At 38.1% G+C, this 16,016-nt stretch overlaps 1 protein-coding gene across 2 annotated transcripts in view; it reads right to left on the bottom strand.

Annotated features, from left to right (window-relative positions):
- The window catches only part of NPEPPS (aminopeptidase puromycin sensitive), a 101,169-nt gene that overhangs the window by 77,358 nt on the left and 7,795 nt on the right, over window positions 1-16,016 (bottom strand). For both annotated transcript variants that reach the window (XM_065896551.1, XM_065896550.1), the window contains one exon: window positions 7,900-7,984. In XM_065896551.1, coding sequence (XP_065752623.1) covers window positions 7,900-7,984 — 85 coding nt within the window. The remainder of the gene's footprint in view (window positions 1-7,899; window positions 7,985-16,016) is intronic.

Genomic DNA, 16,016 nt, shown 5'->3' with positions numbered 1-16,016 from the left:
AATACTACAGACCAATAAATATCTCTTATAAACACAGATGCAAAATTCTCAACAAAATATTAGCAAATCAAATCCAACAATATATAAAAAGAATTATATACCATGACCAAGTGGAATTTATCCCAATATGCAAGGCGGCTTCAATGTTCAAAATTAAATTAATGTACTCCATCACAGAAACAGGCTAAAGAAGAAAAATCACACGATCAAATGAATAGATGCAGAAAAAACATCTGACAAAATCCAACAACCATTCATGATAAAAACACTCAGCAAACTAGGAATAAAGATGAACTTCTTCAACTTGATAAAGAATATCTACAAAAACCCTACAGTTAACATCATACTTAATGAGAAACTCTGAGCTTTCCAGCTAAGATGAGGAACAAGCGAGGATGTCCCTTCTCACTTCTACTTTTCAACATCATACCGGAAGTTCTAGCTAATGCAACAAGACAAGAAAAGGACAGGAAACAAAAGGTATACATACTGGACAGGTAGAAATAAAACTGTCTTTGTTCACAGGTGATATGGTTGTGTAGAAAATTCAAAATAATCAACAAAAAACTCCTGTTACGAATAAGCAATTAAAGCAAGGTTTCAGGATACAAAGTTCAAAGTTGCAGGATACAAGGTTAACACATTAAAGTCAATTGCTTTCCCATATACCAGCAATGAATAAGTGGTATCTGAAACTTTTTTTAAATTATATTTTAGGGACTTCCTTGGTGGTGCAGTGGTTAAGAATCCACCTGCCAATGCAGGGGACACGGGTTCGAGCCCTGGTCCGGGAAGATCCCACATGCCGCGGAGCAACTAAGCCCGTGTGCCACAACTACTGAGCCTGCGCTCTAGAGCCGGCAAGCCACAACAACTGAAGCCCGCACACCTAGAGTCCGTGCTCCGCAACAAGAGAAGCCACCGCAGTGAGAAGCCTGCGCATCACAAAGAAGAGTAGCCCCCACTTGCCACAAGTAGAGAAAGCCCACACGCAGCAACAAAGATCCAACACAGCCAAAAATAAATAAACAACTTAAAAAAAATTATCATTTACATTATCACCCCCCAAAATGAAATGCTTAGATATAACTCTAACAAAATATGTACAAGATTCATATCTGATGAAAGATGCCAAAGAAGTAAATGAATAAAAAGATATTTCATGTTCATGGATAAGAAGACTCAATACTGTCAAGATATTTCCTGTTCCCAACCTGATCTACAGACTCAATACCAATCCCAATCAAAATCCCAGGAAGTTATTTTGTGGGTATTTTTAAATTGACTCTAAAGTTTATATGGAGAGGCAAACAATCCAGAATGTCCAACTCAACACTGAAGAAGACAAAGTCAGAGGACACTACCCAATATCAAGACTTATTATAAAGCTACAGTAATCAAGATGATGTGGTACTGGAGAAACAAGAGAAAAATAGATCAATGGAACAAAACAGACAGCCTAGAAATAGACCCACATAAATATAGTCAACTGATCTTGACAAAGGAGCAAAAGCAATACAATGGACCTATCTTTTCAACAAATGGTGCTGGAAACTGGACATCCACATGCAAAAAAAAGAAAAAAAATCAATCTAGACAGACCTTACCCTTTTTATAAAAATTAACTCAAAATGGATTATAGACCTAAATGTAAAATGCAAAACCATAAAACTCCTGGAAGATAACATAGGAGAAAATCTAATTGACCTTAGGTATGGTGATGACTTTTCACATACAACACCACCAAAGACACAATCCATGAAAGAAATAAATGACAACCCGGACTTCATTAAAATTAAGAACTTCCGCTCTGAGAAGGACAACATTACAGAGAATAAGAATTCAAGCCACAGGGTAGGAGAAAATATTTGTGAAAGACACTCCTGATAAAGGACGGTTATCCAAAATGTACAAAGAATTCTTAAAACTCAACAATAAAAAAAAGAACAATCCAACTAATATTGTGCAAAAGACCTAAACAGATATCTCACCAAAGAAGATATATAGAAGGCAAGTAAGCATATGAAAAGATGATCAACATGAAGTCATTAGGGTCCTGCAAATTAAAATAATGGCATACCACTGCACACCTATAGAATAGCCAAAATCCAAGACACAACAACAAATGCTGGGGAGTATGTGGAGCAACAGGAACTCTCATTCATTGCTGATTGGAATCCAAAATGACAGTCACTTTGGAGGACAGTTTGACAGTTTCTTACAAAACTAAACACACTCTTCTATCATAGGATCCAGGAATCATGCTCCTTGATATTTAGCCAAAGGAGTTCAAAGCTTATGTCCTCACAAAACCCTACACATGGATATTTACAGCACCTTTGTTCATAACTGCCAAATCTTGGACACAACCAAGAGGACCTTCAGCAGGTGAATGGAAAAAAAAACTGACACATACAGACAAGGGAATATTATTCAGAGCTAAAAAGAAGTGAGCTACTGAGCAATGAAAAGACATAGAAGAAATGCATATTACTAAGTGAAAGAAGCCAATCTGAAAAGGCATGACTCCACCTAATTCTAGAAAAGACAAAGCTATAGTAAAAAGATTAGTGATTGCCAAGGGGAGGGATGGGTAAATAGGCAGAGCACGGAAGATTTTTAGAGCACTGAAAAACTCTGTACAGGGCTTCCCTGGTGACGCAGTGGTTGAGAGTCCTCCTGCCGATGCAGGGGACACGGGTTCGTGCCCCGGTCCGGGAAGATCCCACATGCTGCGGAGCAGCTAGGCCCGTGAGTCATGGCTGCTGAGCCTGCGCGTCCGGAGCCTGTGCTCCACAACAGGAGAGGCCACAACAGTGAGAGGCCTGCGTACCGCAAAAAAAACAAAACAAAACAAAAAAACTCTGTACAAGACTATAATGGTAGATACATGTCATTATACATTTGTCAAAACCCATGGAATGTATCACAGCAAGAATGAACTGTAAGGTAAACTATGGACTTTAGGTGATAATGAGGTCAATGTAGGCTCATTGACTGTAACAGATGTACCATCTGGTTTGGGATGCTGATAGTGGGACAGGCTGTATGTGTGGGGACAGGGGCTATATGAGAAATCTCTGTACTTTCTACTCAATTTTGCACTGAACTTAAAACCCTAAAAAATAAAGATTTTAATTAAAAAAATTAAATCAACAAAATTTAATTCAGAAAACAGGCAGCTCTGATAGTTACCAAAGAACTGGGAAAATATTTGGTTCCTCAATGTAGCCTGGACACTATGGTTAGCTTATGCATTAATTCATCTATTCTTCAGAACAGTAATAGTATATAACAGACTTTATTTTCAAAATTCCCAAAATTCGGGAGTTCCCTGACAGTCCAGTGGTTAGGACTTGGGACTTTCACTACCATGGGCCTGGGCTCAATCCCTGGTCAGAGAAATAAGATCCCACAAGCCTCACGGTGTGGCCAAAAAAAAAAAAAAAAAAAAAATCCCAGGGACTTCCCTGGCAGTCCAGTGGTTAAGACTCTGCCCTGCCAATGCAAGGGATGCAAGTTCGATTCCTGGTTGGGGAACTAAGATCCCACATGCTGCGCAGCATGGCCAAAAGATTTAAAAAACAAACAAAAGAAGAACACCCCAGAGAATCTGGGAGTTCTAAGTAAAATAAATAAATAAACAAACAAATAAATAAAATCCCCAAACTCAATACACTTGGGAATAGTAAATAAACGAGAGACAAAATAAAAACAAGTTCTCAAAAACAATGCCATTTTAGTGCTCGAAAAACTAAAAGCTACCTAAAAGAGCTATTATGCTAGATTCTGAATTTTTTTAAAGTACATACCACTGGAACTCATATAGCAAACTAAAACAATTTGCTTAACATATTTAATAGTGATATGGCATAATATACATAATTTATATCAGTTTCAATTAAGAACTTAGAAGGGTTCTTTCTCTTTTTTTTTTTTTAAAAAAAAACACTTTTTCTTTTTTTTTTCCTGGACGCGGGCCTGTCACTGTTGTGGCCTCTCCCGTTGCGGAGCACAGGCTCCGGACGCGCAGGCTCTGTGGCCATGGCTCATGGGCCCAGCCACTCCGCGGCATGTGGGATCTTCCCGGACCGGGGCACGAACCCGTGTCCCCTGAATTGGCAGGCGGACTCTCAACCACTGCGCCAATAGGGAAGCTCTGTTTTCCTTTTTCTTTCTTTATTTTTGGTTGCATTGGGTCTTCGCTGATACACGGGCTTTCTCTAGTTGCTGAGAGTGGGGGCTACTTTTCGTTATGGTGCGTGGGCTTCTTATTGTGGTGGCTTCTCTTGTTGCAGAGCACGGGCTCTAGTCACGTGGGCTTCAGTAGTTGTGGCATGCAGGCTCAGTATTGTGGCTCACGGGCTCTAGAGCACAGGCTCAGTAGTTGTGGCACACGGGCTTAGCTGCTCTGTGGCACGTGGGATCTTCCTGGACCAGGGCTCAAACCCGTGTCCCCTGCATTGGCAGGCAGATTCTTGACCACTGCGCCACCAGGGAAGTTTCTTTTTTTGGCGGGGGGGGGGGGCCGCACTGCGTGGCATGTGGGATCTTAGTTCCCCAATCAGGGATCTAACTATGTTCAAGTCTTATCTTCATGTCCAAGTGATAAGAATATGCATACACACCACAGTTCTCTGGAATCCCTCTTTAGAGGTTGCAAAATCAACAGAACTCAATATGGCCCACAAAAATGTTCTGTTTGGCCAGAAAAAGTTCTTGAAAATGTTAGTAGATTTACGTGAGACATGGACTCTTTGGTTCAGCCTCTGCCCCAACGTTCTTATTTTCCTACATCCAGCCCAATTCATTCAAGGTTGTTATTTGCTTAACCCCACAGTAACTTTGGTTTTAGGCCCCTACCCTATATTGTTATTTGTGTAACTAAAGTTATACTCAGACTTCTTTGAAAACTTCCTTATGAAATATGATATATTTCAATACATTTGTATTAGAAAGGAATATATTCCCTTCTCTTTCAATTCTCCTGACTTTGAGGGCTAGCACTTAATTAGTCACATATGTATTTTCAGAACAATGCCATGAACAATTCTATTGCAAAGAGAAGATGGTTTACTAATGTTTTTACTAATCCACACATAACTGTATGACAGAATATAGATTACTAACAGTTGGATAAAAGCTTATGATCAAGTGTGAGGAACGTTTCCTATTTTTGAAGTGAATAGTTTTGCTCAAAATTAATATTTGGCAGTATTTCTAAGCTGTTTGTTTTATCCTTCCATTAAACACACACACACACATATGCGTAACACTGAAATATACAATCCTACTTTAAGAATAAATGTGTTAAAATTTACATGCCTTCTATGGATAAACCAAAGTGATGCTGGTGGATCTGAAACTATAAGAACTCTGCATGAAATATGATGTAACCAATGGAAAAACTTTTTCTTACACAGCTAATTCTGCAAACACATACCTGACAGAGTATACTAAGGCAAAAGTTGGTACAAAACTTTCAAGTGATCATTCTCTATGTGGTTATGCCCAAGCCATCAACTATTAATGATAAATTAAAAGACTCTTTACCTGTCAGGACCTGAGTTCAGGCACTCAAAAGTTTCGTATTTCTCTTGCAGAAGCTGATGACAATACTAATCCCTGCACTGTGTAGGGAGGTGCATTCCTTGCACTGGCTTAAGTGCTAATGATTTCACCAACCCTTGAAGTGCAGAACAGTAAAAAAACAGTTTTCAGCCGTTTTTCTTACTGATTTCTCATTTTAAAAAATATTACAAAGATTTCAAATAGGTTTTAAAATAAATTATTTCTGTTTAAAAGGCAGTGCTTTAGTTTAAAAAAGACACACGCCAATCGATCTTTCTGGGTTACTGCACATATCACAAGATGGCCTTTTTCATCAATTAAAAACTTACACAAAGAAGCAACAACTTCACACCTTCAAATCATTTTCTGATTTTACCTGAAAGCACCAAGATTTTGGCTACAGATATGTAAAACGGTCTTCCAGAAGGCAATCCTAAGTAGGTACTAGATGAGATTAGCTGGGTTAAAAAATGGTATCTCTCCTATTAACCCATTTATCACCCTGTCACCAGCATACAGCCCTAGAAGGAGCTGACAGTCAAGTTCACAACTATTAGTTTCTAAAGAAACAATATTATACTCTCCTAATAAGATAAAAATCAAGAAATGCTTCTCTATCTAAGGGCAAAATTAAGCTATGTATATATCTGGAAGGCCAAATCTATCTGTTCTGACTCCTTAAAACATGAAATTAATACAACTCCCCATTCTTTTATACTCTAAAATTAAACGGGTTTACACGACTCCAGGTATTTCCTACTGCTATAGGAGAACAAATTGAGAAATGTACCTTAGCTAGTTCTGAAGAAAATATTTTATGTATCTAAAAAAATTTAATGTTTTATATGAATCACTCTCCAAATCCTCTCTACTGCATGAATTTTCATTGAGAATACTAACGCTGCTTCCTTAAGATTCAGATCATTATGAGCTTGGCACCATTCAGTTATGCATATTCAAACATTTAAATTCTCTGAATTCTTTCCTGGCATCTCAGTAGAGGAGGATAAAAAAACAAACCTGAGCTGAAACCATGCCAGCTGGAGGGTACACACTTATTTTACTAGTTCTACCTATCTAAACTTGACAACATTTTAAAACCCTATATTGAATGTAAATGTTCTCTATCTACAACAAAGAAAGCTTGCCTCGATATGCCTAGCTAAGGTGCTCCCATTTTTCTTCAGCTAAAGAAATTAAACAGTCTCTCTTTCATTTACCAAACAATTTTTTTTAAAGTTGGCACTCAATCAAAGTCCATTTGAAGGATCTGTTCCTCTAACTTAAAATGGCAGCAGCTGATCTCAATTATGATCAACTGAACATAAGTACTTCTTGGCAATAATATGCTCAACTGCTACTTGCATTTTTTAATCTTTCTATGGACAAGATATTTTAAGAAAAATCCACAAAATAAATATAGCCAGGCCTTAAAATGTTACTTGTATGCTTATTTTCAGTATAAAGTAAAGAAGGGAAATAGCAATACAAAATGTAAATTAAAAGGTCAAATTTCTAACTTAATTTATATCAAATGAGAAGACTTTCTAAGAGGAAAAGTCTGAGTAGTAGAGGCTAACCAATAAGCCATTTTAACAAGGAATGTGAAGAAGTCAAGAGTAAAAAGTAATTCAGATCCAATATTAATACACTTGTGAGTTTATACCAAACTTGATAACTTTTTAAAATGCAGTTTATGTGGGAATAAGAATTCAGGCCAAAACTGATTATTCAATTTAATTCTTCCTGTAATTACAAGGTCCAAAATATTTCTTATTTTAAAGATGCTAATTGAGTTCCCTCACATTCTATACCATGTTTCTTTTAAACATATTCTATATCCATCATCTAGTTTCTAACCTTCACATTAGATCTCATAAAGCAAATATTTTTCTCCCAATTATGAGTAACACTATCTCAATTTTAATCTATTTTTCAAGAGAAAACAAAAAAACTTTAAGAAAACCGCATATGAACTAAGCCTGCCTGAGAAACTTTTCATGTCCAAAGTACTTAATTTTTAAATAACTCTTCAGCTTTACATGATTGGTATTATATTTATTTTACACTCATGAAATGTGATCTGCCTAGGGTCACAAAATAAGTTAATGTTTGAAGCAGAATTTAAATTGTTATATTTCCTTTATCTTACATTACTCAAATATCTCCTATGAACATCTAAAGAATTTTCCTATTTCAAAAGTAACAAACATTAATATCTTAATTTGCAAGTGTATATATTATGTATACACACACACAAAAGCACATACAAGTACATATTATACATAAACACAGAGACAGCAAATTAAAAGGGAAAACAGTGCTTACCTTCATCTCCTTCTGGTACATATGAAGCTGTAATAATGTCAATATCAGCACAATTCATCACAATCTGATTGGTTGCCTGCCTCACCTAAGGAGAAAAAAAAAAAAAATCGGCAATGTCAGAAATAGCCTAGGTTAATAATACGTACATCTTCATCTCAGCCTAAAATATGTCACAGGCAATTTTTAAAAACCCATACATCAGCGGTTCCCACCTTTTTGGCACCAGGGACCGGTTTTGTGGAAGACAATTTTTCTATGGATGGGGGGGGTGCGGGTTTCAGGCGGTAATGGGAGCGATGGGGAGCAGCAGATGAAGCTTCACTCCCTCATCCGCTGCTCACCTCCTGTTGTACAGCCTGGTTCCTAACAGGCCGGACTGGTACCAGTCCGAGGCCCGGGGATTGGGGACCCTTGCCAAACACCACTTAAACCAATACTAAATATATATGCATCAATAGTATAAATTAATGAATAGTTCTGAATAGATATTATAATATCTGGATTATATTAAAAGCAATATTAAATACTTAGGTATTTCACAGAATTCAAAGATCTGACCAATGAACTAAATAAAAGCCTTTTTTTTTCTACTTAAACTTGATTTAAAACAACTTCTTTTTTTTTTGCTGTACGCAGGCCCCTCACTGTTGTGGCCTCTCCCGTTGCGGAGCACAGGCTCTGGACGTGCAGGCTCAGCAGCCATGGCTCACGGGCCAGCCACTCCGCGGCATGTGGGATCTTCCCGGACCAGGGCACAAACACGTGTCCCCTGAATCGGCAGGCGGACTCTCAACCACTGCGCCACCAGGGAAGCCCTAAAACAACTTCTTAATTAAACTTTTTAATTTCAAAAAAATTTTAATTAGGAAACATTTCTTATATGTTGCAATTAATCGTGTATTTCAACCTGCACATCAAAACCATCATGAGGGTCCCCTCTTTTTGTAAGGATAGAGGAAGAAATCTGGTATCATAAACTATGTCAGAACTTCATAAAACACTCTCTGAATTTTTTCTTTTCCTGAAGAAACATTTTGAATATAACAGACACTAATGACTCACCACCAAGATTAAATAAACTTTTAAGACTTTGTCTTACTTGATTTAGATCCAAAAAATAAAATACAGATATAATGAAAGCCCGTTCCTCTCTTCCTCATTCCCTAGAGATAACCACTATCCTAAGGCTAATGTATATCTCTCTCATATACGTTTAGTACTTCTGTTACATATATAAAGATCAGCAAACAATGTTTTTAATCTTACACAAGTGGTATCAAAAGTGTGTATAACCTTTTGCAACCTGTTTTTTTAATTTAACATTGTTTCTGAGATAGGTAAATGCTGATAGATGTAAACCTAACTCATTAATTTAACTTCTGCATAGTAGTATTCCATTCTATAAATAAACCACAGTTATTTATCCATTTCCTTCCTGAAGGAAGTTAGGTTATTTCCACTTTTTTGTTATGTAAAAGAGTACTATAATAAACATCTTGGCCCATGTCTTCTTGTGCACCCATTTTCTTTACCAAGAATTGCTAAAATTATCCTCCAGAGTAGTTTCAATGCACGCTCCGATAAGCAAAGAATAAAGAAATCCCAGTTTCAGCAACCTCCAAAAAACTTAATTTTTCGACAGTCTGCTGGGTATTAAATGGCATACCAGGGACTTCCGTGGTGGCGCCGTGGTTAAGAATCCGCCTGCCAATGCCTGCCAATGCAGGGGACACAGGTTCGACCCCTGGAAGATCCCACATGCCATGGAGCAACTAAGCCCGTGTGCCGCAACTACTGAAGCCCGAGCGCCCTAGAGCTGTGATCTGCAACAAGAGAAGCCACCACAATGAGAAGCTTCCACACAGCAAGGAAGAGTAGCCCCCGTTCGCCACAACTAGAGAAAGCCTGCGCACGGCAACAAAGACCCAATGCAGCCAAAAATAAATAATAAATAAGTAAATTTATTTTAAAAAATGGTATTCCATTATTGTTTTAATTAGAATTTCTCTGATTACTAGTAATATTAGTTACCTCTTTTCTCTTTCTTTCTCTTTCTCCTTTCTGTTTCTCTTCCTCTGCCTCCCCCACCCCTGCTTCCCTCCCTCCCTCCCTCTTTCTTTCTTTTTTAACCCTTAAGTTTTTCCTCTCCTACTTGCTCATTCATAACCCTTGCTCATTTTCCATTTGGTTGGAACCTTGTTTTTCTATAACTGTTGCATTACACAAAATCTCAAATTCATTTTCAGACATTTTAATGGTCTAAATCTAAAATAACAAAAATACAGATGTCCTGGGCTTCCCTGGTGGCGCAGTGGTTGAGAGTCCGCCTGCCGATGCAGGGGACACGCGTTCGTGCCCCGGTCCGGGAAGATCCCACATGCCGCGGAGCAGCTGGGCCCGTGAGCCATGGCCGCTGAGCCTGCGCGTCCGGAGCCTGTGCTCCGCAACGCGAGAGGCCACAACAGTGAGAGGCCCGCATACCGCAAAAAAAAAAAAAAAAAAAAATACAGATGTCCTAAATCACATATGCCTACAGAGGCCAATGAAACAGATGAGTACAGTAGGCCAGGTGAAGGCTATGCATAAAGGAAAGCTATGTGTAAAGGAAGGGGGAAGTAGACATTTCTTGGAGCTAACCAATTATTGCTATATACAATAAAAAACAGACTCAGTGTTGACAGATCTTCCAATTAAAAAAAGCCACAAATTCAGATTTCATGTGCAATCTCCCAATTTCTAATTGATGACAACTAATTCAAAATTTTCTAAAACACTGTATATAGACCAAACAAAACCCAACAGTGCCTTGAGTGTCACTGAACGGACCACAGAACTAGGTAAGGACACAGAGTAATATAAAATCTGTATGAAAAAGCTATACCTGAGAGTAATTATTTTATTAATAACCAATACATAAACATGATTAATATTAAACTAAAATTACCTGACCTAAATTACAGATAGTATGTTATTAAGCCTGTAACAGACTGTCAAAATCTCTAACACATAAAGTGAAACTATTTTGGCTCATTTAAAAAAAAAAAATTCTTCTCATAAATCTTCCTGTTTCTAAACAAAAATGCCATTTAGTGAACAGTTTTTTGGGTTTTTGTTTTTTGGGGGTTTTTTTGTAAGTGATAATATTCCTTCACACTGTTTACTTCACCAGAACATACCTAAACAGCACTAAAACTTTTACATCTCAACTGGCTGTTTATAGCACTATGTTTGAACAAAAAGAAAAGAACAACTCTTTGCCTATTCACAAACTGACTTTTTAAAAAATTTTCAGAAACACAAAAATGAAGCACTGGGGTGTGCTCCAAAGGGTAAAATGAATAAAAACCTTCCAGAGTTTGACATTTATGCCAACAAAATCATCAACAGTGGCTTAGTTACATGTTTGTTGTTTTGTTTTGGTTTTTTAAAATATTTATTTGGCTGCGCTAGGTCTTAGTTCTGGCACATGGGATCTAGTTCCCTGACCAGGGATCGAACCCAGGACCCCTGCATTGGGAGCATGGAGTCTTAACCACTGGACCACCAGGGAAGTCCCTAGTTACATGTCTTAATCTTTACCTAGGCAATCCTATTTTCATCCACCAACATCTACAATGAATTTAATGGTAGCCAAGCAGTTAATCTACCATGTCAAGATACCTGTACTGGGCTTCCCTGGTGGCGCAGTGGTTGAGAGTCCACCTGCTGATGCAGGGAACGTGGGTTCATGCCCCGGTTCAGGAAGATCCCACATGCCGCGGAGCGGCTAGGCCCGTGAGCCATGGCCGCTGAGCCTGCGCGTCCGGAGCCTGTGCTCCGCAACGGGAGAGCCACAACAGTGAGAGGCCCGCGTACCGCAAAAAAAAAAAAAAAAAAAAAAAAGATACCTGTACTATACTACATATGCCAAATGACATTTATCTCACTACTATTGTACCATTTTGAGGGAAAGTGTTCGTTAACTTTGGAAAGGTACAGGGCACAACATCTAGTTACAAGTACATTCCAATTCCTCCTGGGTTTAGGGAAAACCCACCTGTTTATACTAATGAATTAAGCTGCTTGTTGAACAGTAATTCTTTTTTTTTTTTTGCGGTACGCGGGCCTCTCACTCTTGTGGCCTCTCCCGTTGTGGAGTACAGGCTCTGGACGCGCAGGCTCAGCGGCCATGACTCACAGGCCTAGCCACTCTGCGGCATGTGGGATCTTCCCGGACTGGGGTACGAACCTGTGTCCCCTGCATTGGCAGGCGGACTCTCAACCACTGCGCCACCAAGGAAGCCCAATTAATTCTTTTTTTCAGGGTATTACCATTTCTGGAAGGGTGGAAGGGGAGAACTAAAGGAACAAAAATGCTTATCTTAATAATAGAACTCCACTCAAACTTTAAAAAACAGACAGTATATTCTGTCTCATATTAGAGATTTTTTTTTTTTTTGGCCACACCTCGCGGCATGCAGAACTTCCCCGACAAGGGATCAAACCTGTGCTCCCTGCAGTGGAAGCGTAGAGTCTTAACCACTGGACCACCAGGGAAGCCCCTAGAGATGCATTTTAAAACAACAGGATAATCCATAGAAAGGGCTTTTACCACTTAGTGCCTGATACATAGTAATCACTTAATAGATGACATTATTAAGACACATGTACAGAGGGCTTTTCTGGTGGCACAGCGGTTAAGAATCCACCTGCCAACGCAGGGGACACGAGTTCGATCACTGGTCCAGGAAGATCCCACATGCCGCGGAGCAACTAAGCCTGTGCGCCACAACTACTGAGCCTGCACTCTAGAGCCACAAGCCACAACTACTGAGCCCACATGCCACAACTACTGAAGTTCACGTGCCTAGAGCCCATGCTCCTCAACAAGAGAAGCCACCTAAATGAGAAGCCTGCACACCTCAACGAAGAGTAGCCCCCCACTGGAGGCAACTAGAGAAAGCTGGCGCAGAGCAATGAAGAGCCAACACAGCCAAAAATAAATAAATAAATAAAATAAATTTTTTAAAAAAAACCCGTGCACAGAGACCAAGACTAAATGTGCACCTAACAGTCTATAAAGTACCTAATCAAAATGCTATAAAATTTAAGAACTATGTGCTGTATTATATAGCACATATTATATCTTATATTGGATATCAGCATACTCTATGTACCAACCAAGTAATGTAATTTAAAATATCCGCGTGGACTTAAGCGTATGCTTAAGTACTCAACCACCACACTGATCTTTTTGATGCTTTCCCAACAAGAGCACTGACCTAATAATTCAATATGATTTCTCACACAGTAACATCATCATGTTATTGAATACTACCTGTATGTTCCACTGTCAAAAATACAGGTAATAATGTAAGTCAACTATACTTTAATTTAAAAAAAAAAACAGGTAATAAATCAAAGGAATTTCAGCATTATCATCTTCACTGGACTTCCCTGGTGGCGCAGTGGTTAAGAATCCGCCTGCCAATGCAGAGGACACAGGTTCGAGCCCTGGTCCAGGAAGATCCCACATGCCGTGGAGCAGCTAAGCCTGTGTGCCACAACTACTGAGCCTGTGCTCTGGAGCCCGCAAGCCACAACTATTGAGCCCACATGCCGCAACTACTGAAGCCCATGCACCTAGAGCCCATGCTCTGCAACGAGAAGCCACTGCAATGAGAAGCCCGCGCACCGCCACGAAGAGTAGCCCCCACTCACCACAACTAGAGAAAGCCCACGCGCAGCAACGAAGACCCAACACAGCCAAAAATAAAATATAAATAAATAAATAATAAATTTATTTTTTTTAATCCTTTAAAAAAAAATCTTCACTTTCCAAACTTAAAATAGAAGCAGAATATTAAAACTGGCATATAAATTGTGTTGATGACAAGCTTATTTTCAACTTTTCCATTTGGTGCTATTAATGAATGGAACGTTAGCATATCCTTTCTTTGATTCAAACCCAGGGTTAGTTAAGTCTTCTTGGAGTCCCATACAGACTGTACTTCAACTGAACCAAATGTTAAGTAATGGTTCTACTGAAGAGACAGCTTGACCATTGGTAACAATTTTACAATGGAAGTTTCCTAAGAGCTAGGAAAGCAGCAATCTGAGACAATTTTTTTCCTGAATAAGTCTTCACTACAATCACTCAGGAATACACATTACATGTACTAGAAAGGCTCAAAAGGGTTTTTTTCTGATTGCTAAAATCCTGAGATTTTAGTAAAAGGAAATCTCCAGTGTGATAATTCTAAATACCAGTCAGTCTGAAGCCTGAGTCACTTTGCCTAAAAAGCGATTTCATCATTAAAATTTTGTAATAATCATTGCCTTTGTGGAATAGGGCTATAATTTCTAAAGACAATAAGGAGCAAATAATTAGTAAACACAAATTGAGCTGAGTTTTCTAACAAAAGAGACATTAAAAAGGGCAAGCTGCAGAAAGTCAAACATAACACATAAACACAGAAACATACAGAACATTACTATTTATTGTTTGTAGCTACTTTTGTACACCCTAAAACTTTAAAACTATACATAGGAATAACACCTACCAAAAAAGAGAATTTACCTCTCAGGGTGAGGGTGAGAAGAGATGGAAATGAACTTTAGTGGTTTCTGTGACGTTTTATTTTCCAAAAAACATCATGTACACGCTAAAACAAATGTGGCAAAACATTAATATCTGCTAAATCTGGGTGGTGGTTACTTTCTCTGTATTTAAAATGTTTCCTAATTTAAAATAAAATTTTAAAGTGATTACATGTGGCCAAATAAACTGAGAGCTACATACTTGTATGGTGTTCAAAATGGAATCTCCAAGATCTAGACAACTAATCTCAGTTAACAACAAAACAGCTATCTGAAGACTCAGTCCTTTGCCACTGACTCAAATACAGATTAGAATAAGATTTACTTTACAATAAGAACAGGCTCATGTATGTAGCAAAGTTCACAGAAGTTTCATAGATAATTTACTACTCAAGACTGCATTTATCCAGGTTGTATTGTTGTATTGGACAATATCAATTATCAAGAACCAGGAAGTTTAAAAAAAAAAAAAAAGCCTTTATGGAAGCCAGAATAGATGATTCAAAGTCCATACAGTAAAGCTCATACCCTACACTCAGAAGAGAATCCATCAAACCCTCACTTAGAAAAAAATTTTAAGCTCAAACACGCTTGTTTATTTGGTTACTTAGACCTCTTCAGATCAAGTTCAGTAAAACAGAAGAGGTAAGAAATTGCACAATAGGGAGCAACAAGGCACAACAAGCAGCAAGTAATAACCTGAGAGTAAGGAAAACAAACTTTAAAGAAAAGATATGAAACTAATAAATTATAGTACACAGTTTTGGGTAATCTACGGTTATAAGTATCAAGGACATGTTAGAATGCTGTCCAGTATTTAGAAAAAGAAGAAAAGAAAGAAACCTAGATTATGAGGAATTATGGAGCTTAAAAAGATAAACATTTCCATCAAAATATTTACATATTTTTTAAAGTCTGAGTGCCTCAAAGGGTAAGCTTCATTTATCTGGAAAATTCACTGCAAAATTCAATGCCAGATGATACTGGATACAACTTACCATACAAAAGTTTCTTATACCCAGGTGTTTCCTCATTGATACATTTCAAGAAACAGAATAGAAAATCTGAACAAATTCAATTCCTTATGACCAATCTTTCAAATTTAATTTAAGACCATTTAGTGATCTAGCACGATGCTGTACAAATTAATTAACTTTATCTGTTTTAAGTAATAAAAAACTACTAAAATGACTGCATAGAATATCTGCAAAATTTGGGCAGAAAATTCCATAACACAGGGTGACAATAACATCCATTTAGGTGCCAAGTTGTAGCCTGCCAAACAATCTACTGTATGTGTAACTCTCCTCTACGTGCCAATTTAGTCATCACCATCATGAATATTTTGTTGGCGGAGGCCAGGGATTGTTTAGTATATCCTGACTTCTGGCATTGAAGGATAAAGTTAATTTCTCTGGCACAGGTGAAATATTTCCATAAGAGAATTACTGTATAAACCACTATACACTCATAACCAGGAACTATAGCCACTCACATAAACTTGTAATCTATTTTTAAATTAATTATCCACAAAGCAA

The sequence above is a fragment of the Phocoena phocoena genome, chromosome 19, assembly GCF_963924675.1.
Source record: "Phocoena phocoena chromosome 19, mPhoPho1.1, whole genome shotgun sequence".
Classification (NCBI taxonomy): Eukaryota; Metazoa; Chordata; class Mammalia; order Artiodactyla; family Phocoenidae; genus Phocoena; species Phocoena phocoena.
This window is presented reverse-complemented; position numbering and strand designations above follow the sequence as displayed.